The 23,418-nt window shown below is 45.6% G+C and overlaps 1 protein-coding gene across 1 annotated transcript in view; it reads right to left on the reverse strand.

Moving 5' to 3' along the window:
- Positions 1-23,418, reverse strand: part of LOC106585965 (integrin alpha-2) — a 56,201-nt gene that overhangs the window by 3,567 nt on the left and 29,216 nt on the right. Inside the window, exons 17-29 of the mRNA XM_045707071.1 lie at positions 21,839-21,996; positions 21,474-21,584; positions 19,645-19,730; positions 17,785-17,926; positions 17,429-17,521; positions 14,960-15,036; positions 14,772-14,855; positions 14,312-14,414; positions 13,162-13,272; positions 12,547-12,654; positions 11,870-11,983; positions 10,956-11,045; positions 1,792-1,908 (exon numbers count right to left, since the gene is read on the reverse strand). Of these exons, the coding sequence (XP_045563027.1) occupies positions 1,792-1,908; positions 10,956-11,045; positions 11,870-11,983; positions 12,547-12,654; positions 13,162-13,272; positions 14,312-14,414; positions 14,772-14,855; positions 14,960-15,036; positions 17,429-17,521; positions 17,785-17,926; positions 19,645-19,730; positions 21,474-21,584; positions 21,839-21,996 (1,394 nt within the window). The remainder of the gene's footprint in view (positions 1-1,791; positions 1,909-10,955; positions 11,046-11,869; positions 11,984-12,546; positions 12,655-13,161; positions 13,273-14,311; positions 14,415-14,771; positions 14,856-14,959; positions 15,037-17,428; positions 17,522-17,784; positions 17,927-19,644; positions 19,731-21,473; positions 21,585-21,838; positions 21,997-23,418) is intronic.

Consider the following 23,418-nt stretch of genomic DNA (forward strand, 5'->3'; position numbering starts at 1 on the left):
CATTATGATCTAGGATCAGGTCCCCCCCCTGTCCATATAGTCATATTCATTATGATCTAGGATCAGGTCCCCCCCCTGTCCATATAGTCATATTCATTATGATCTAGGATCAGGTCTCCCCCCGTCCATATAGTCATATTCATTATGATCTAGGATCAGGTCCCCTCCGTCCATATAGTCATATTCATTATGATCTAGGATCAGGTCCCCCCCTGTCCATATAGTCATATTCATTATGATCTAGGATCAGGTCCCCCCTCCCCCTCCGTCCATATAGTCATATTCATTATGATCTAGGATCAGGTCCCCCTCCCCTCCGTCCATATAGTCATATTCATTATGATCTAGGATCAGGTCCCCCCCGTCCATATAGTCATATTCATTATGATCTAGGATCAGGTCCCCCTCCCCTCCGTCCATATAGTCATATTCATTATGATCTAGGATCAGGTCCCCCCCGTCCATATAGTCATATTCATTATGATCTAGGATCAGGTCCCCCCCTCCGTCCATATAGTCATATTCATTATGATCTAGGATCAGGTCCCCCCCGTCCATATAGTCATATTCATTATGATCTAGGATCAGGTCCCCCTCCCCTCCGTCCATATAGTCATATTCATTATGATCTAGGATCAGGTCCCTCCCCCTCCGTCCATATAGTCATATTCATTATGATCTAGGATCAGGTCCCCCCGTCCATATAGTCATATTCATTATGATCTAGGATCAGGTCCCCCCCTGTCCATATAGTCATATTCATTATGATCTAGGATCAGGTCCCCCCTGTCCATATAGTCATATTCATTATGATCTAGGATCAGGTCCCCCCCATCCATATAGTCATATTCATTATGATCTAGGATCAGGTCCCCCCCTGTCCATATAGTCATATTCATTATGATCTAGGATCAGGTCTCCCCCCGTCCATATAGTCATATTCATTATGATCTAGGATCAGGTCCCCTCCGTCCATATAGTCATATTCATTATGATCTAGGATCAGGTCCCCCCCCGTCCCCCATCCATATAGTCATATTCATTATGATCTAGGATCAGGTCCCCCCCTCCGTCCATATAGTCATATTCATTATGATCTAGGATCAGGTCCCCCCCTGTCCATATAGTCATATTCATTATGATCTAGGATCAGGTCCCCCCCTGTCCATATAGTCATATTCATTATGATCTAGGATCAGGTCCCCTCCGTCCATATAGTCATATTCATTATGATCTAGGATCAGGTCCCCCTCCCCCTCCGTCCATATAGTCATATTCATTATGATCTAGGATCAGGTCCCCCTCCCCTCCGTCCATATAGTCATATTCATTAGGATCTAGGATCAGGTCCCCCTCCCCTCCGTCCATATAGTCATATTCATTATTATCTAGGATCAGGTCCCCCTCCCCCTGTCCATATAGTCATATTCATTATGATCTAGGATCAGGTCCCCCCCCTCCGTCCATATAGTCATATTCATTATGATCTAGGATCAGGTCCCCCCCGTCCATATAGTCATATTCATTATGATCTAGGATCAGGTCCCCCCCTGTCCATATAGTCATATTCATTATGATCTAGGATCAGGTCCCCCCCCCCCTGTCCATATAGTCATATTCATTATGATCTAGGATCAGGTCCCCCCCCTGTCCATATAGCCATATTCATTATGATCTAGGATCAGGTCCCCCCCTGTCCATATAGTCATATTCATTATGATCTAAAAGGCTATACTGATCCTAGATCAGCACTCTTACTCTAAGACTGTGAATATGGGCCCTGATCCTCACCTTCCACAGCAGCCCCACCACCAGAGCCAGTAGGAGCAGTCCTCCGATCACACTGCCCACAATCACCCCCACAGGTACATCTGCTGTTTCCCCTGGTTTACTGACTGTTACCCCCACCTGGATGGGAGAGAGAAGGACATCACCTGACTTACTGACTGTCTCCCCCCACCTGGATGGGAGAGGTTAGAGGGAAGGACATCACCTGACTTACAGACTGTTACCCCCCACCTGGATGGGAGAGGTTAGAGGGAAGAACATCACCTGACTTACTGACTGTTACCCCCCACCTGGATGGGAGAGGTTAGAGGGAAGGACATCACCTGACTTACAGACTGTTACCCCTCACCTGGATGGGAGAGGTTAGAGGGAAGAACATCACCTGACTTACTGACTGTTACCCCCCACCTGGATGGGAGAGGTTAGAGGGAAGGACAACACCTGGTTTACTGACTGTTACCCCTCACCTGGATGGGAGAGGTTAGAGGGAAGGACAACACCTGGTTTACTGACTGTTACCCCTCACCTGGATGGGAGAGGTTAGAGAGAAGGACATCACCTGACTTACAGACTGTTACCCCCCACCTGGATGGGAGAGGTTAGAGGGAAGGACAACACCTGACTTACTGACTGTTACCCCCCACCTGGATGGGAGAGGTTAGAGGGAAGGACAACACCTGGTTTACTGACTGTTACCCCCCACCTGGATGGGAGAGGTTAGAGGGAAGGACAACACCTGACTTACTGACTGTTACCCCCCACCTGGATGGGAGAGGTTAGAGGGAAGAACATCACCTGACTTACTGACTGTTACCCCCACCTGGATGGGAGAGGTTAGAGGGAAGGACAACACCTGACTTACTGACTGTTACCCCCCACCTGGATGGGAGAGGGAAGGACATCACCTGACTTACTGACTGTTACCCCCCACCTGGATGGGAGAGGTTAGATGGAAGAACATCAACTGACTTACTGACTGTTACCCCCCACCTGGATGGGAGAGGTTAGAGGGAAGGACAACACCTGACTTACTGACTGTTACCCCCCACCTGGATGGGAGAGGTTAGAGGGAAGGACATCACCTGACTTACAGACTGTTACCCCCCACCTGGATGGGAGAGGTTAGAGAGAAGAACATCACCTGACTTACTGACTGTTACCCCCACCTGGATGGGAGAGGCTAGAGGGAAGGACAACACCTGACTTACTGACTGTCTCCCCCCACCTGGATGGGAGAGGGAACGACAACACCTGACTTACTGACTGTTACCCCCCACCTGGATGGGAGAGGTTAGAGGGAAGGACAACACCTGACTTACTGACTGTTACCCCCCACCTGGATGGGAGAGGTTAGAGGGAAGGACAACACCTGGTTTACTGACTGTTACCCCCCACCTGGATGGGAGAGGTTAGAGGGAAGGACATCACCTGACTTACAGACTGTTACCCCCACCTGGATGGGAGAGGTTAGAGGGAAGAACATCACCTGACTTACTGACTGTTACCCCCACCTGGATGGGAGAGGTTAGAGGGAAGGACAACACCTGACTTACTGACTGTTACCCCCCACCTGGATGGGAGAGGTTAGAGGGAAGGACAACACCTGACTTACTGACTGTCTCCCCCCACCTGGATGGGAGAGGTTAGAGGGAAGGACAACACCTGACTTACAGACTGTTACCCCCCACCTGGTTGGGAGAGGTTAGAGGGAAGGACAACACCTGGTTTACTGACTGTTACCCCCACCTGGATGGGAGAGGCTAGAGGGAAGGACAACACCTGACTTACTGACTGTTACCCCTCACCTGGATGGGAGAGGGAAGGACAACACCTGACTTACTGACTGTTACCCCCACCTGGATGGGAGAGGCTAGAGGGAAGGACAACACCTGACTTACTGACTGTTACCCCTCACCTGGATGGGAGAGGTTAGAGTGAAGGACAACACCTGACTTACTGACTGTCTCCCCCCACCTGGATGGGAGAGGTTAGAGGGAAGGACAACACCTGACTTACTGACTGTTACCCCCCACCTGGATGGGAGAGGTTAGAGAGAAGGACAACACCTGACTTACTGACTGTTACCCCCCACCTGGATGGGAGAGGTTAGAGGGAAGGACATCACCTGACTTACTGACTGTTACCCCTCACCTGGATGGGAGAGGCTAGAGGGAAGGACAACACCTGACTTACTGACTGTTACCCCCACCTGGATGGGAGAGGTTAGAGGGAAGGACAACACCTGGTTTACTGACTGTTACCCACCTGGATGGAAGAGGTTAGAGGGAAGGACAACACCTGACTTACTGACTGTCTCCCCCCACCTGGATGGGAGAGGGAACGACAACACCTGGTTTACTGACTGTTACCCCCACCTGGATGGGAGAGGTTAGAGGGAAGGACAACACCTGACTTACTGACTGTTACCCACCTGGATGGGAGAGGGAAGGACAACACCTGACTTACTGACTGTTACCCCCACCTGGATGGGAGATGTTAGAGGGAAGAACATCACCTGACTTACTGACTGTTACCCCCACCTGGATGGGAGAGGTTAGAGGGAAGCCCAACACCTGACTTACTGACTGTTACCCACCTGGATGGGAGAGGGAAGGACAACACCTGACTTACTGACTGTTACCCCCACCTGGATGGGAGATGTTAGAGGGAAGAACATCACCTGACTTACTGACTGTTACCCCCCACCTGGATGGGAGAGGTTAGAGGGAAGGACATCACCTGACTTACTGACTGTCTCCCCCCACCTGGATGGGAGAGGTTAGAGGGAAGGACAACACCTGACTTACTGACTGTTACCCCCCACCTGGATGGGAGAGGTTAGAGGGAAGGACAACACCTGGTTTACTGACTGTCTCCCCCCACCTGGATGGGAGAGGTTAGAGGGAAGGACAACACCTGACTTACTGACTGTTACCCCTCACCTGGATGGGAGAGGTTAGAGGGAAGGACATCACCTGACTTACTGACTGTTACCCCCCACCTGGATGGGAGAGGTTAGAGAGAAGGACAACACCTGGTTTACTGACTGTTACCCCCCACCTGGATGGGAGAGGTTAGAGGGAAGGACAACACCTGACTTACAGACTGTTACCCCCACCTGGATGGGAGAGGTTAGAGGGAAGGACAACACCTGACTTACTGACTGTTACCCACCTGGATGGGAGAGGCTAGAGGGAAGGACAACACCTGGTTTACTGACTGTTACCCCTCACCTGGATGGGAGAGGTTAGAGGGAAGGACAACACCTGACTTACTGACTGTTACCCCTCACCTGGATGGGAGAGGTTAGAGGGAAGGACAACACCTGACTTACTGACTGTTACCCCCCACCTGGATGGGAGAGGTTAGAGGGAAGGACAACACCTGGTTTACTGACTGTTACCCCCCACCTGGATGGGAGAGGTTAGAGGGAAGGACAACACCTGACTTACTGACTGTCTCCCCCCACCTGGATGGGAGAGGGAACGACAACAGACAACAAAACCAGCTACTGACATCAGTTATTCCTACTGAAAGCAGTAACCACCTTGTTCAACCATGGAAAGATGTCTGGGAATATGGCCGAATATAAACAGTCTAGTTATTCCCTCCGCAAGGCAATAAAACAAGCGAAATATCACTATAGGGACAAAGTGGAGTCGCAATTCAACGGCTCAGACACAAGACGCATGTCGCAGGGTCTACAGGCAATCACGGACAACAAAAAGAAAACCAGCGACGTCACGAACGCCGACGTCATGCTTCTAGACAAACTAAACACTTTCTTTGCCCACTTTGAGGATAACACAGTGGCACCAACGCAGCCCGCTACCAAGGACTGTGCACTCTCGTTCTCTGTGGCTGATGTGAGTAAGACATTTAAACGTGTTAACCCTCACAAGGCTGCTGTCCCAGACGACATCCCTAACCGCGTCCTCAGAGCAATGCGCAGACCAGCTGACTGGTGTGTTTACGGACATATTCAATCGCTCTTTATCCCAGTCTGCTGTCCCCACATGCTTCAAGATGGCCACCATTGTTCCTGTACCCAAGAAGACAAAGAAAGCTGAGCTAAATGACTATCGCCCCGTAGCACTCACTTCTGTCATCATGAAGTGCTTTGAAAGACTAGTCAAGGATCATATCACCTCCACCTTACCTGCCACCCTAGACCACTTCAATTTGCATACTGCCCCAACAGGTCCACAGACGATGCAATCGCCTTCACACTGCACACTGCCCTATCCCATCTGGACAAAAGGAATACCTATGTAAGAATGCTGTTCATTGACTACAGCTCAGCATTCAACACCATAGTACAACTCCAAGCACATCATTAAGCTTGAGGCCCTGTGCAACTGGGTCCTGGACTTTCTGAAGGGCCGCCCCCAGGTGGTGAAGGTAGGAAACAACATCTCCACTTCGCTGATCCTCAACACTGGGGCCCCACTAGGGTGTGATCTCAGCCCTCTCCTGTACTCCCTGTTCACCCATGACTGCGTGGCCATGCACACCTCCAACTCAATCATCAAGTTTGCAGACGACACAACAGTAGCGGGCTTGATTACCAACAATGAAGAGACAGCCTACAGGGAGGAGGTGAGGGAACTCAGAATGTGGTGTCAGGAAAACAACCTCTCACTCAAAGTCAACAAAACAAAGGAGATGATCATGGACTTCAGGAAACAGCAGAGGGAGCACCCCCCTATCCACATCAATGGGACAGTAGAGGAGAAGGTGGAAAGTTTTAAGTTCCACAGCATACACATCACAGACAAACTGAAATGGTCCACCCACACAGACAGTGTGGTGAAGGCACAACAGCGCCTCTTCAACCTCAGGAGGCTGAAGAAATGTGGCTTGTCACCTAAAACCCTCACAAATTTCTACAGATGCACAATCGAGAGCATCCTGTCGGGCTGTATCACCACCTGGTATAGCAACTGCACAGCGTCTAGGGTGTCAGGTAGGGTGGAGGTGATATGATCCTTGACTAGTCTCTCAAAGCACTTCATGATGACAGAAGTGAGTGCAATGGGGCGATAGTGATTTAGTTCAGTTACCTTAGCTTTCTTGGGAACAGAAACAATGGTGGCCATCTTGAAGCATGTGGGGACAACAGACTGTGATAGGGATTGATTGAATATATCCGTAAACACATCAGCCAGCTGGTCTGCGCATGCTCTGAGGATGCGGCTAGGGTTGCCATCTGGGCCGGCAGCCTTGCGAGGGTTAACACGTTTAAATGTTTTACTCACGTGTGCCACGGAGAAGGAGAGCCCACAGGCTTTGGTAGCGGGCCATCTCAGTGGAATGTCCTCAAAGTGAGCAAAGAAGTTGTTTAATTTTTCTGGGAGCAAGACTTTGATGTCCACGACGGGGTTGGTTTTCTTTTTGTAATACTTGGTTTTCTTTTTGTAATACTTCCATGGAGTCTTTTGTTAAGACATGTAGCTACCTAGCTAGCTAAACAATGGACCATAATCACAATGTTACACCCCTGCATGAATCTGCAGGTAGCTAACCAACCAGGTTCTATGGCTATAGCGAGTCAAGCAAATGTGTCTAAGATACGAAGATCATACACATGACGTTAGCTAGCGACCCAGCCAGCTAACGTTAGCTAGCTACCCAGCCAGCTAACGTTAGCTAGCTAAAAGTACACTTGAAATGACACCACTTTCTGTCAAAATTAGAACTGTGCAATATTCGAAATTGTAGCTAGGTAGACTGTCTTACCAGTATACATCATGGTTGTATAGGACGCGTCTCCTGTCTGATGCCATGCATGGTTGCCCTTAGTTTAACGATGTAATCCAGACTGGTGTTTTCTCCATCTCCTTATTTATAATTCTCAAATTCCACTGATTTCAAAACTTGGTCCTCCAGAAAGTGGAGAGTATACACGTAACGTTAGCTAGCGAGCTAGCCAGCTAACATTAGCTAGCTAACAGTACACTTTAACTTGACATTAGGTTTATGCACTTTTACTGCGCAATACATTTTTAAAAAGCCACGTTCGACAGGATTACCTAGACATGCTGACCAGCTCCAATAGACAAACGCGTGCTATATGGCAGACCAATCAAAACTCACCTCTCGGCATGTCCAGCCCACTCATTATCTCAGCCAATCATGGCTAGCGGGAAGGTTGCTCACTTTTTCTTTGGCTAAACCAACTAGGCTCCTAATTTAACACTTTTATTCACATTTACAGATGGCATACAAGTTAGATATTAATGCACATGATAGTTCACATGTTCAAGAAGACATTTATGGCAACAAAAAAAAACCATTTTGTTAAAAAAATATTTTTTTATGTTCAAACAGCTCTCCTGTAAAGTCGTGACTTGCGACATACGCCCAGTTTCCTGAATCGGGTCACAAATGTCTATGTTCTTCTAGGAAATGTTCTTGTTACTTACAACCTCATGCTAATTGCATTAGCATACAATAGCTCGACCGTCCCTCAGGGGGACCCCACGATCCTGTAGAGGTTTAACATCTGACAACCATGTGTATGTGACCAATATCATTTAATTTGATTTACTGAAGAGCAGATACAACTTACACCAGCCAGGGAGGGAACTGACTGCCCTGGATAACAACGTTTGTTAACCTGTTATGGCTAGGGGGCAGTATTTTCACGGCTGGATAAAAAACGTACCCGATTTAATCTGGTTACTACTCCTGCCCAGTAACTAGAATATGCATATAATTATTGGCTTTGGATAGAAAACACCCTAAAGGTTCTAAAAGTGTTTGAATGGTGTCTGTCAGTATAACAGAACTCATATGGCAGGCAAAAACCTGAGAAGATTTCATGCAGGAAGTGGCCTGTCTGACAAGGTGTTGTTTTTCTTGTCTCTGTTTATTGAAGAGTGAGGATCTTAGCTGTCCCGTGACACTTCCTACGGCTGCCATAGGTTCTCAGAAGGTGGCAAAATACTGAATCGTGGCTTTACAGGCTCTGGCTGAAACAAAGTAGCGCGTTTGGGTAGTGGCTGGTTACAGTACTGTGAGACTCAGGCTCGTGCCCGCGTCGACCGAAAGCTTTGTTTTCTTTCCTCTGTTTAGCTAAATGGACATTCCCGGTCGGAATATTATCGCTTTTTTACGAGAAAATGGCATAAAAATGGATTTTAAACAGCGGTTGACATGCTTCGAAGTACGGTAATGGAATATTTAGATTTTTTTTGTCACGAATTGCGCCATGCACGCGACCCTGATTTACCATTTCGGATAGTGTCTGGGACGCACGATCAAAACGCCGCTATTCGGATATAACGATGGATTATTTTGGACCAAACCGACATTTGTTATTGAAGTAGCAGTCCTGGGAGTGCATTCTGACGAAGACAACAAAAGGTAATCAAACTTTTATAATAGTAAATCTGATATTGGTGAGTGCTAAACTTGCCGGGTGTTTAAATAGCTAGCCCGTGATGGCTGGGCTATGTACTTAGAATATTGCAAAATGTGCTTTCACCAAAAAGCTATTTTAAAATCGGACATATCGAGTGCATAGAGGAGTTCTGTATCTATAATTCTTAAAATAATTGTTATGCTTTTTGTGAACGTTTATCGTGAGTAATTTAGTAAATTGTTAGCAAATTCCCCGGAAGTTTGCGGGGGGTATGCTAGTTCTGAATGTCACATGCTAATGTAAAAAGCTGTTTTTTGATATAAATATGAACTTGATTGAACAAAACATGCATGTATTGTATAACATAATGTCCTAGGTGTGTCATCTGATGAAGATCATCAAAGGTTAGTGCTGCATTTAGCTGTCTTCTGGGTTTTTGTGACATTATATGCTAGCTTGAAAAATGGGTGTCTGATTATTTCTGGCTTGGTACTCTGCTGACATAATCTAATGTTTTGCTTTCGCTGTAAAGCCTTTTTGAAATCGGACAGTGTGGTTAGATAAAGGAGAGTCTTGTCTTTAAAATGCTGTGAAATAGTCATATGTTTGAAAAATTGAAGTTTTTGTATTTTTGAGGAATTTGTAATTCGCGCCACGCCTATCATTGGATATTGGAGCAGGTGTTCCGCTAGCGGAACGTCTAGATGTAAGAGGTTAAATGACTAAAAATGTAATGTCATGCAAATGAATGAAGGGCAGTGCAACACAACCACAGACATGAGAGAGAGAGACAGACCCAACTGCTGGTGTTGCTGCCATTCGTCTGTTGACCAGTAGAGGTCCCAGTAGGCAACACAACCACAGACATGAGGTTGAGAGAGAGAGAGAGAGAGAGAGAGGAGAGAGCGAGAGAGACCCAACTGCTGGTGTTGCTGCCATTCGTCTGTTGACCAGTAGAGGTCCCAGTGGGCAACACAACCACAGACATGAGGTTGAGAGAGAGAGAGAGAGAGAGAGAGAGAGAGAGAGAGAGAGAGAGAGAGAGAGAGAGACCCAACCTCTGGTGTTGCTGCCATTCGTCTGTTGACCAGTAGAGGTCCCAGTAGGCAACACAACCACAGACATGAGATAGAGAGAGAGAGAGAGAGAGAGAGAGAGAGAGAGAGAGAGAGAGAGAGAGAGAGAGAGAGAGAGACAGAGAGAGACAGACAGACAGACAGACAGACAGACAGACAGACAGACAGACAGACAGACAGACAGACAGACAGACAGACAGACAGACAGACAGACAGACAGACCCAACCTCTGGTGTTGCTGCCATACATCTGTTGACCAGTAGAGGTCCTAGTAGGCAACACAACCACAGACATGAGAGAGAGAGAGAGAGAGAGAGAGAGAGAGAGAGAGAGAGAGAGAACAGAGACAGAGACAGAGACAGAGACAGAGACAGAGACAGAGACAGACAGACAGACAGACAGACAGACCCAACCTCTGGTGTTGCTGCCATACATCTGTTGACCAGTAGAGGTCCTAGTAGGACTAAAACATCCAGTGCTGAGTAGGGTTTTTTTTTGTAGCCTGGTCCCAGATATACTTGTGTTGTCTTGTGAGTTTTGATTGACAATAACCACAGGAGTTGGCAAGACAGCACAAACAGATCTGGAACCAGCCTAATGTTTTTTGACAGACACATTATAAAAACGGAAAATCAAGAGTAACAGTAGTTGTCTCCAATGTATCGATCGGTATACCACATCTGCGGGAAAAGCAAATGTTTACCAGTATGTAAAAAAAATATTACCGGCATCTTCTTGTGGGTAATGATGAGTAGATCTGGCTGAGAAGTGACTATCTCTGTGTTTGTAATCAGCTCAATAGTCTGGAAGGTGGCCTGCAACAGATCAATCAATACAGTTAGCCTGCAACAGATCAATCAATACAGTTAGCCTGCATCAGATCAATCAATACAGTTAGTCTGCAAACAGATCAATCAATACAGTAGGCCTGCAACAGATCAATCAATACAGTTGGCCTGCAACAGATCAATCAATACAGTTGGCCTGCAACAGATCAATCAATACAGTTGGCCTGCAACAGATCAATCAATACAGTTAGATCAATACAGTTAGCCTGCAACAGATCAATCAATACAGTTAGCCTGCAACAGATCAATCAATACAGTTAGATCAATACAGTTGGCCTGCAACAGATCAATCAATACAGTTAGATCAATACAGTTAGCCTGCAACAGATCAATCAATACAGTTACCCTGCAACAGATCAATCAATACAGTTAGATCAATCAATACAGTTGGCCTGCAACAGATCAATCAATACAGTTAGATCAATACAGTTAGCCTGCAACAGATCAATCAATACAGTTAGCCTGCAACAGATCAATCAATACAGTTAGCCTGCAACAGATCAATCAATACAGTTAGCCTGCAACAGATCAATCAATACAGTAAAAAGTTAAATAATGATGTTTACAAGACTCATGAAACAGAAAGGACATAGTGACCAGCTGTTACTGTTAAAAGGGCTAAAAACATGTGATTTGTTGATATGTGATTGAAATTGTAACGTGCATACTATGTTAATTCTATACACATACTGTATCCTACCTACCAGACATGGTAAAATCGGTAATGTGTATCCTGGATGCGGATTGGCTGAAACGATATTCCAGCCGTGTGGACATCAGACGATACTTACAGAAGCCAAAGTGCCGTTCCAGATTCTCGTTGTGACGTTCACAAAGTAGACGCTTTTCACTCTCATGTCTTTAATGACGCATTTGATCGCCTGGCACTTCACGTTCCAGCAGTCCTGAGGACATGAGACAAAACAGTCCTGAGGACATGAGACAAAACAGTCCTGAGGACATGAGACAAAACGGTCCTGAGGACAGGAGACAAAACAGTCCTGAGGACATGAGACAAAACGGTCCTGAGGACAGGAGACAAAACAGTCCTGAGGACATGAGACAAAACAGACAAAGGTTTCAGTGGAACTGCGTTGGAAGTACAGAGGAAAATGTATTAGAGTGTGTGTATATCAGAGTGTGTGTATATCAGAGTGTGTGTATATCAGAGTGTGTGTATATCAGAGTGTGTGTATATCAGAGTGTGTGTATATCAGAGTGTGTGTATATCAGAGTGTGTGTATATCAGAGTGTGTGTATATCAGAGTGTGTGTATATCAGAGTGTGTGTGTATCAGAGTGTATATCAGAGTGTGTGTGTATCAGAGTGTGTGTATATCAGAGTGTGTGTGTATCAGAGTGTATATCAGAGTGTGTGTGTATCAGAGTGTGTGTGTATCAGAGTGTGTGTATCTGCCTGTCTATGTGTGTGTGTGCGTGTGTGTGTGTGTGTGTGTGTGCGTGCTCACCAGTCTGTGGATACCTCTGAGGCTCTCCTTGGAGAAAAAGGCTGTGTGTGGTTTGGATCCAATCTTCAGTGGATCGACCAGGGCACTGTCACAGCTCACCGAGTCTCCCTGCAGGATAGCAACACACAATTACTAACACACACACACACACACACACACACACACACACACACACACACACACACACACACACACACACACACACACACACACACACACACACACACACACACACACACACACACACCTCACCGAGCCTCCCTGCAGGATACCAACACACCTTTGAAAAGTTTGACTGCGTCCCGACTCCTCAACCTTTTTTTCCCCCCAGAAGTGACACTTGCCCACCCACGGTATAGAATGACAGTGGTGTAAACTCTCCCCTGTGAATAATTAGCCTACAATGCTTTGTTGGGAAGTATGAATGAGCGTCTTTTGGGAACAAGTGTGTGAAATTGGAATTCATTTCGCAATGCAAGACAGGAAACTGATGTTTTAGCAACTAAAAACGGGGTATTTAGATGGGCTGTACGTGTGTGTGTGTGTGTGTGTGTGTGTGTGTGTGTGTGTGTGTGTGTGTGTGTGTGTGTGTGTGTGTGTGTGTGTGATTCTCACCGTTGGTGTGTCCAGGCCTGTAACGTAGATTAGTGGGTTCCCCCCTCGAGTGGTGACGGGAACAGAGATGGTCAGGTACAACAGCCTGACTGGGAAGTTACCTGTGGAAATCTGAAGGAGAATAAAAATCAAATGTTCTGACAGGGGTAGATAATAGGCATTCATAACACCTTCATAAGAGGTGGATATTAGGCATTCATAACACCTTCATATGGGTGGATATTAGGCATTATAACACCTTCATAAGGGGTGGATATTAGGCATTCATAACACCTTCATATGGGTGGATATTAGGCATTATAACACCTTCATAAGGGGTGGATATTAGGCATTCATAACACCTTCATATGGGTGGATATTAGGCATTATAACACCTTCATAAGGGGTGGATATTAGGCATTCATAACACCTTCATTAGGGTTAGATATTAGGCATTCATAACACCTTCATAAGGGCATTCATAACACCTTCATAAGGGGTAGATATTAGGCATTCATAACACCTTCATAAGGGGTAGATATTAGGCATTCATAACACCTTCATAAAGGGTGGATATTAGGCATCATAACACCTTCATAAGTGTTGAATTATCATTCTTTACATTTTTTGTATTTATTTTTCCGTTATTTTACCAGGTAAGTTGACTGAGAACACGTTCTCATTTACAGCAACGACCTGGGGAATAGTTTCAGGGGAGAAGAGGGAGATGAATGAGCCAATTGGAAGCTGGGGATGATTAGGTGGCCATGATGGTATGAAGGACAGCTTGGGAATTTAGCCAGGACACCGGGGTTAGCATCCCTACTCTGACGATAAGTGCCATGGGATCTTTAATGACCTCAGAGAGTCAGGACACCCGTTTAACATCCCATCCAAAAGACAGCACCCTCTTAGACCAGAGGAAAGAGTGCCTCCTACTGGCCCTCCAACACCACTTCCAGCAGCATCTGGTCTCCCATCCAGGGAATGACCAGGACCAACCCTGCTTAGCTTCAGAAGCAATCCAGCAGTGGGATGCAGGGTGGTATTCTGCTGGCTATTACAATGTTCATAACACATTTATTCAACATCATTCAAATATATAATTAGAAGAGCATGAAGGCTACCATGACTATACAATCTGTTGACTTCCACTAGCCCACAATCTTACCTTGAGGGAGAAGTTAAACTCAGGGCCAATGTCATCTAATGTTTTTACACTTGTCTGCACCTCCTTGGCCTCATCCACCACATAGAAGTTAATGTTGGATTCCCTGAGGAGGACAGAGAGGGGTGAGTAAACTCATCTCTAGCCACAGTCTAAATCAATGATCTCCAACCTGTGGCTCTGGGACCAACACCGGTCCCTGGGATGTTGCTTAGCGGTCCCTGAAGTGGTTCCCTTACCGGACACTGATTTAGTGAATCGGTTTTCATATGTTCTCTGCTTCGTGGGCCGGTTTTTGTTTTTTTGTTAGAAGTCGACCGGCTCCTCGTAGTGAATACATATCGCTGAGTCTACCTTCGAGCTGAGTTAATTCATTTTGAAAAAAAAATATCATTTTTTTTGGTAATTTCTTTTTACATAATGCGGACCAGATATTTAATAAAACATTTTACAAGCAACTAACCTGGTCATAATAATCTCAGCATCATAACGAACAGGAATGGTGATATCCACTGTATTATCTGCTGGACTTTCCTCTTTACCATCACTGATGACAAAAACAGGATGTGGATCAAACCCTCATGACAATACATGTGTTTATATTGGACTAGAACGTATTGCACAGGGCCTACTGATTAAACCAACACACACCTTTTGGCCTGAAAACGAACTCTTGCTTGGCTCTGCAAGTGGTTAAGGTTGAAGTCAAAGTTGACCCAAAATTTCACCTGGGGAAAAAAAACTTCATCAAACCCTTTACATGAAGCCTCCAGGTATAATGCTTTATTACTTATTGATGCATGTATGACAATTCATAATGGCTCATAATGGCTCATAATTGTTTATTACAAGGCTTCTTATATGTATCTTTATGTAGGACATTGTGACCATGTGTCTTACCTCCTGGGGTTTCTCTAAGGCAGGGTATCGCTCCTGATAGGCTAGCACCATGAGTCTTACCTCCTGGGGTTTCTCTAAGGCAGGGTATCGCTCCTGACAGGCTAGCACCATGAGTCTTACCTCCTGGGGTTTCTCTAAGGCAGGGTATCGCTCCTGATAGGCTAGCACCATGAGTCTTACCTCCTGGGGTTTCTCTAAGGCAGGGTATCGCTCCTGATAGGCTAGCACCATGAGTCTTACCTCCTGGGGTTTCTCTAAGGCAGGGTATCGCTCCTGATAGGCTAGCACCATGAGTCTTACCTCCTGGGGTTTCTCTAAGGCAGGGTATCGCTCCTGATAGGCTAGCACCATGAGTCTTACCTCCTGGGGATTCTCTAAGGCAGGGTATCCCACCTGACAGGCTAGCACCATGAGTCTTACCTCCTCGTCCTTCTCTAAGGCAGGGTATCCCACCTGACAGGCAAGCACCATGAGTCTTACCTCCTGGGGTTTCTCTAAGGCAGGGTATCCCACCTGACAGGCTAGCACCATGTGTCTTACCTCCTGGGGTTTCTCTAAGGCAGGGTATCGCTCCTGACAGGCTAGCACTATGAGTCTTACCTCCTGGGGATTCTCTAAGGCAGGGTATCGCTCCTGATAGGCTAGCACCATGAGTCTTACCTCCTGGGGATTCTCTAAAGCAGGGTATCCCACCTGACAGGCTAGCACCATGAGTCTTACCTCCTCGTCCTTCTCTAAGGCAGGGTATCCCACCTGACAGGCTAGCACCATGAGTCTTACCTCCTGGGGTTTCTCTAAGGCAGGGTATCCCACCTGACAGGCTAGCACCATGAGTCTTACCTCCTCGTCCTTCTCTAAGGCAGGGTATCCCACCTGACAGGCTAGCACCATGAGTCTTACCTCCTGGGGTTTCTCTAAGGCAGGGTATTGCTCCTGACAGGCTAGCACCATGAGTCTTACCTCCTCGTCCTTCTCTAAGGCAGGGTATCCCACCTGACAGGCTAGCACCATGAGTCTTACCTCCTGGGGTTTCTCTAAGGCAGGGTATCGCTCCTGACAGGCTAGCACCATGAGTCTTACCTCCTCGTCCTTCTCTAAGGCAGGGTATCCCACCTGACAGGCTAGCACCATGAGTCTTACCTCCTGGGGTTTCTCTAAGGCAGGGTATCGCTCCTGATAGGCTACCACCATGTGTCTTACCTCCTGGGGTTTCTCTAAGGCAGGGTATCGCTCCTGACAGGCTAGCACCATGAGTCTTACCTCCTGGGGTTTCTCTAAGGCAGGGTATCACTTCTGATAGGCTAGCACCATGAGTCTTACCTCCTCGTCCTTCTCTAAGGCAGGGTATCCCACCTGACAGGCTAGCACCATGAGTCTTACCTCCTGGGGTTTCTCTAAGGCAGGGTATCGCTCCTGATAGGCTACCACCATGTGTCTTACCTCCTGGGGTTTCTCTAAGGCAGGGTATCGCTCCTGATAGGCTAGCACCATGAGTCTTACCTCCTGGGGTTTCTCTAAGGCAGGGTATCGCTCCTGATAGGCTACCACCATGTGTCTTACCTCCTGGGGTTTCTCTAAGGCAGGGTATCGCTCCTGATAGGCTAGCACCATGAGTCTTACCTCCTGGGGTTTCTCTAAGGCAGGGTATCGCTCCTGACAGGCTAGCACCATGAGTCTTACCTCCTGGGGTTTCTCTAAGGCAGGGTATCGCTCCTGACAGGCTAGCACCATGAGTCTTACCTCCTGGGGTTTCTCTAAGGCAGGGTATCACTTCTGATAGGCTAGCACCATGAGTCTTACCTCCTCGTCCTTCTCTAAGGCAGGGTATCCCACCTGACAGGCTAGCACCATGAGTCTTACCTCCTGGGGTTTCTCTAAGGCAGGGTATCCCACCTGACAGGCTAGCACCATGTGTCTTACCTCCTGGGGTTTCTCTAAGGCAGGGTATTGCTCCTGACAGGCTAGCACCATGAGTCTTACCTCCTGGGGTTTCTCTAAGGCAGGGTATTGCTCCTGACAGGCTAGCACCATGAGTCTTACCTCCTGGGGTTTCTCTAAGGCAGGGTATCGCTCCTGATAGGCTAGCACCATGAGTCTTACCTCCTGGGGTTTCTCTAAGGCAGGGTATTGCTCCTGACAGGCTAGCACCATGAGTCTTACCTCCTGGGGTTTCTCTAAGGCAGGGTATCGCTCCTGATAGGCTAGCACCATGAGTCTTACCTCCTCGTCCTCCTCTAAGGCAGGGTATCCCACCTGACAGGCTAGCACGTCACTTTGTGTTGTAGACGTGCACTTCACCTCTTTCCCATCACTCTGTAATTTAAATGCACAGTTAAAGAGAGCTAGTGTGCATCTGAAATAGCACCCTATTCCCAATACAGTACACTACTTTCAGTGTACTACATAGGGAGTAGGGTACAGATATATTTACCAAGAATCTAAGATCTTTATAAAATACAGACTATGACAAAATAAAATGTCAGGAGTTTGTTTTGTCAATAAAGTTTTACAACGGTTTTGTCAATAAAGTTTTACAGTTTTTACATTGGTTAAAAGTTCCATCTTTCAGAACTCACCGGAGATGTTATGGAAGCGTAGAAGAGGCTCTTGGAGTACGTGACCAAAATCTGGGTGTTGTACGCATTCTCCTTGATGTTCTTCACTAGTACCTCGAAGGAGATCTCTCTGTTGTTAGAACTGACCAGCACAGAGCCAACACTGTCAAGACAACAACCACCAGTCATTACACCTTATGAATGTAAAAAAAATGTTAATAAAATTTGAGCAAAGATGGTAATATGATGACAAGATGACTACGGGAGGACCTTCAGAGCTACTGTGCTGTAGGTTTTTCATTCCAACCCTAATCTAGCTCACCTCACCTCTAATAACCAGCAGGTTGATAAACTGAATTAGGTCAGTTACAACTGGGGGTTGGAGTGACAACCTACAGGAGGGAACAGGGTTGGAGGGCCCTGTTGTAAAATATCTGTCACGTCCTGACCAGTAAAGGGGTTATTTGTTATTGTAGTTTGGTCAGGACGTGGCAGGGGGTGTTTGTTTTATGTGGTTCGGGGTGGTTGGTTGTTTAGAAGGGTGTTTGATTTATTATTTCCGGGTTTTGGGCTATGTTATATGTTTTGTATTTCTATGTTCATTCTAGTATTAGTATTTCTTTGTTTAGGTCATTGGGGTGTTGGACTCTCAATTGGAGGCAGGTGTTTCCTAGTTGCCTCTGATTGAGAGTCCTATATATAGGTATGTGTTTGTGTTGGTAGTTTGTGGGAGATTGTGCTGTGTATAGCCTTAATGCCTTACGGGCCTGTTATTCGTCATTGTGTTTTGTGTACGTGTTTATTTAGTTTTTTTTCCTTCTTTGCCAATTTAATAAAAGAAGATGAGTGCACATAACCCCGCTGCGTTTTGGTCCGACAATGATTTTTCTTTATCATCTGACGAAGAAGATTGTGACAACATCAAGAGATTGGAGTGACAACCTACAGGAGGGAACAGGGTTGGAGTGGCCCTGTTGTAAAACATCAAGAGATTGATAAACCAGTTTGACGTTCACTATACAAATACAAGGCTGATTTAAAAAAAAAAAGGAATTGAAAGACACCTCACTGAAACAGGATCTTGAACGTGAACAAAATATGTTGAATGCAAAATTAGAAAGTACAGAAATATTCCTGAAATGTCACTGTCATTTTATTTTTATCTGCTGTTAAACACAGAGATTATGTCACACACACACTCACACTCACACACACTCACACTCACACACTGATTTCCAGGCCATTTATGCTCAGACCCATTTTTATGAGTGTTCTGTGTTCTGTTTACACGTAAACGTTATAAGTTGTTAAAGATTTCTTAATTAAAATCACATTACATTTTTTTGGGACTAAAATAGAGAATAAGTCATTGTTGTCAGGGGATACAGGCTGGACAGATGATGTCATTTATTCCACAGTCCCCGATGTCCCCAATGTGTTGTAGTCTTTTAATGTAGCCTACAAGGAACTTCTGAGTAACAGGTCTCTATCTAAACACGGTATCGTTTGAGACGTTCGTTTTTTTAGTAACACTTTATTTGGATAGTGCATCTGAAAATACAAAACACGGACTTAACATTTATTTTTTATTTATTTTTTTCTGCCTTTTGCTACCCAACCAGTGTTGCTGACATTCACCCCCCCCCCCCCCCACCAAAAAAAAAATACCCCCAACTCATAGAAAACACACTATCCAAACGATCTAGTGTTGCTGATTTGCAGTGTCAGCCATAAATATAAACCTGCCCAAGGGACTGCGGTTTGTAAATTAGACGGTTGGCTAAAACCGACACTTTTTACTGAAACGTTTAGATAGAGACCTGTGCACTGTCCCTGTAAAAAAAAATAAAAAAATAAACTGAAATATAAAAAAACACTCACCTGGGTACCTCTGTCACCTTCTTCACACTGAGCACCAGATCACTGACACACACGTCATCAGAACCACACTGTTTGGAGAAGGGAATCTACAGCAGAGACGACGGAAGACCATTGGACAAGATTCACAGATTCAACCAGTATTTTCATAGGGCTGGTGGAATCTCAATTAAATTTGCATTTCTTTTTATAAAAAGTTTTTTTTTATTTAAATTTTTTGTTTTTAAAAGATGGGTGACGTCCCACTCCTTTCGTAATATTTTTCTGTTGGTTTTTATTGAAGAGAAAATAATGGTGTTGGAAAGACAGGGGGAGGGGGGAGGTCGTAACCATGCCAACTCCGCCGTACACGTGTACCGGGGTCAGCGGCTGTAACCTTTGGACCACACAGGTCACAATTATATTCTGTTTCAGTTGCATTTATCTCTGTTGGGGACAAAAACCGTGTGGGTTTTAAAAGCAATACATAGTATGTATGATATTACCCACCACCCAACAGTTTTAAATACAAGTGCAGGCCAGGGGAAGCATGTTTACATTTAAATGAAAGTGACAGATTTTACCCACATACTGAGACAAAATAAGCAAAGAAAGAGGAGGGAGGCTAACTCACAGAGAGGAGAGAGGCTAACTCACAGAGAGGAGAGAGGCTAACTCACAGAGAGGAGGGAGGCTAACTCACAGAGAGGAGGGAGGCTAACTCACAGAGAGGAGAGAGGCTAACTCACAGAGAGGAGGGAGGCTAACTCACAGAGAGGAGAGAGGCTAACTCACAGAGAGGAGAGAGGTTAACTCACAGAGAGGAGAGAGGCTAACTCACAGAGAGGAGAGAGGCTAACTCACAGAGAGGAGAGAGGCTAACTCACAGAGAGGAGAGAGGCTAACTCACAGAGAGGAGAGAGGCTAACTCGCAGAGAGGAGAGAGGCTACCTCACAGAGAGGAGAGAGGCTAACTCACAGAGAGGAGAGAGGCTAACTCACAGAGAGGAGAGAGGCTAACTCGCAGAGAGGAGAGAGGCTAACTCGCAGAGAGGAGAGAGGCTAACTCGCAGAGAGGAGAGAGGCTAACTCACAGAGAGGAGGGAGGCTAACTCACAGAGAGGAGGGAGGCTAACTCACAGAGAGGAGAGAGGCTAACTCGCAGAGGGGAGAGAGGCTAACTCGCAGAGGGGAGGGAGGCTAACTCACAGAGAGGAGGGAGGCTAACTCACAGAGAGGAGAGAGGCTAACTTACAGAGAGGAGAGAGGCTAACTCACAGAGAGGAGAGAGGCTAACTCACAGAGAGGAGAGAGGCTAACTCACAGAGAGGAGAGAGGCTAACTCACAGAGAGGAGAGAGGCTAACTCACAGAGAGGAGAGAGGCTAACTCGCAGAGAGGAGAGAGGCTAACTCGCAGAGAGGAGAGAGGCTAACTCACAGAGAGGAGAGAGGCTAACTCGCAGAGAGGAGAGAGGCTAACTCGCAGAGAGGAGAGAGGCTAACTCACAGAGAGGAGGGAGGCTAACTCACAGAGAGGAGAGAGGCTAACTCACAGAGAGGAGAGAGGCTAACTCACAGAGAGGAGAGAGGCTACCTCACAGAGAGGAGAGAGGCTAACTCACAGAGAGGAGAGAGACTAACACACAGAGAGGAGAGAGGCTAACTCACAGAGAGGAGAGAGGCTAACTCACAGAGAGGAGAGAGGCTAACTCACAGAGAGGAGAGAGGCTAACTCACAGAGAGGAGAGAGGCTAACTCACAGAGAGGAGTGAGGCTAACTCACAGAGAGGAGAGAGACTAACTCACAGAGAGGAGTGAGGCTAACTCACAGAGAGGAGAGAGGCTAACTCACAGAGAAGTCCCATGCAGTCTGAGAGAAAACATCAAGGACAGGGTTGGCGTCTGGGTTCTGAAGGCCGATGTCAACGCGCAGACTGATGGAGTTCACAAAGTCTGCGCTTTCCTGAAATAAAAAACAAAAAACATTGAAGATAATTAAGATTACTGTATTGATTTTCATGATAATGCTCCCCGAGATGTGATAGACAAATACATTTTAATGCAAGCTATAGTCTGACTACTGTAAATGGATAGCCTAACCCAAAGAGGTTTTATAATATACTTTTAATAACAGCAACAACAACAACAAAAAACGTTGGAAAATGTGAGTTTCATACACATGGTTATATTTTTAACCCTCTTAACGTGTGTCTTCACCTGAACGTAAACTTGGTAATTGTGGCAAACAGAGTTGGTGGATGATGATATCTGAACGTTTCCAGAGAGGAGTCGTTCGCGGTTCTGACTGAACAGGCCTCGTGAGGAGACCCGGGACGACTGCAGGTCAGCATCCAGAGTTAGGTTGAATTTGACAGCTGGAGGGATAATATATGTTTAGTTTTTGGGGAATTAAAGTGTGCGGATGTTATTTTCAGACATTCTGGTAACTAACGTAATATTAATATCATGCCTTCAGAAAGTTTTACACCCCTTTGACTTTTTTTTCCCACATGTTGTTGTTACAGCCTCAATTAAAAAAATGTATTATTAAATAGCGTTTTTTTTTTTTTGTCACCGACACACAATAACCCATAATGTCAAAGGTGAATTATGTTTTGAGTCAATAAGTGCATTTCCACTAGCATTGCTAACTGATACAATCCATTTCCACTAGCATTGCTAACTGATATAATCCATTTCCACTAGCATTGCTAACTGATACAATCCATTTCCACTAGCATTGCTAACTGATACAATCAATTCCCATTAGCATTGCTAACTGATACAATCCATTTCCACTAGCATTGCTACATGTTGCTAAACAACCAGGTAACAAACTTTTACAACGATTGCTGTTATATACAGTGCCTTCAGAAAGTATTCATACCCCTTAACTTATTCCACATTTTGTTGTGTTACAGCCTGAATTTAAAACTGGCCTACACACATTACCCCCGAATGTCAGTCGAATTATGTTTTTCATGTTTTTTTGTTTTTTTTTGTTTTTACAAATGAATTACAAATTAAAAGCTGAAATGTCTTGAGTCAATAGGTATTCAAACCCTTTGTTACGGGAAGCATAAATAAGTTCAGGAGTAAAAATGTGCTTAAAAAGTCACATAATGTGGCTCAGTTGGTAGAGCATGGTGTTTGCAACACCAGGGTTGTGGGTTCGATTCCCACGGGGGACCAGTACAGGATGAAATGTATGCATTCACTACTGTAAGTCGCTCTGGATAAGAGCGTCTGCTAAATGACTAAAATCTGAATAATAAGTTGGACTCACTTTGTGTGCAATAATAGTGTTTGACATGAGTTTTGAATGACTACCTCATCTCTGTACCCCACACATACAATTATCTGTAAGGTCCCTCAGTCGAGAAGTGAATTTCAAACACAGATTCAACCACAAAGACCAGGGAGGTTTTCCAATGCCTCACAAAGAAGGTCACTTATTGGTAAATGGGTAAAAAGGTCAAAAGCAGACATTCAATATTCCTTTGAGCATGGTAAAGTTATTAATTACACTTTGGATGGTGTATCAATACACCCAGTCCTTCCCAGTCCTTCCTAACTCAGTTGCCAGAGAGGAAAGAAACCACTCAGGGATTTCACCATGAGGCCAATGGTGACTTTAAAACAGTTACAGAGTTGAATGGCTGTGATAGGAGACAATTGAGGATGGATCAACAACATTGTAGTTACTCCACAATACTAAAACCTAAATGACAGAGTTAAAGAAGGAAGCATATACAGAATACAAATCTTACAAAACATGCATCCTGTTTTCTACAAGG

This window comes from Salmo salar, chromosome ssa24 (assembly GCF_905237065.1).
Source record: "Salmo salar chromosome ssa24, Ssal_v3.1, whole genome shotgun sequence".
NCBI lineage: Eukaryota > Metazoa > Chordata > Actinopteri > Salmoniformes > Salmonidae > Salmo > Salmo salar.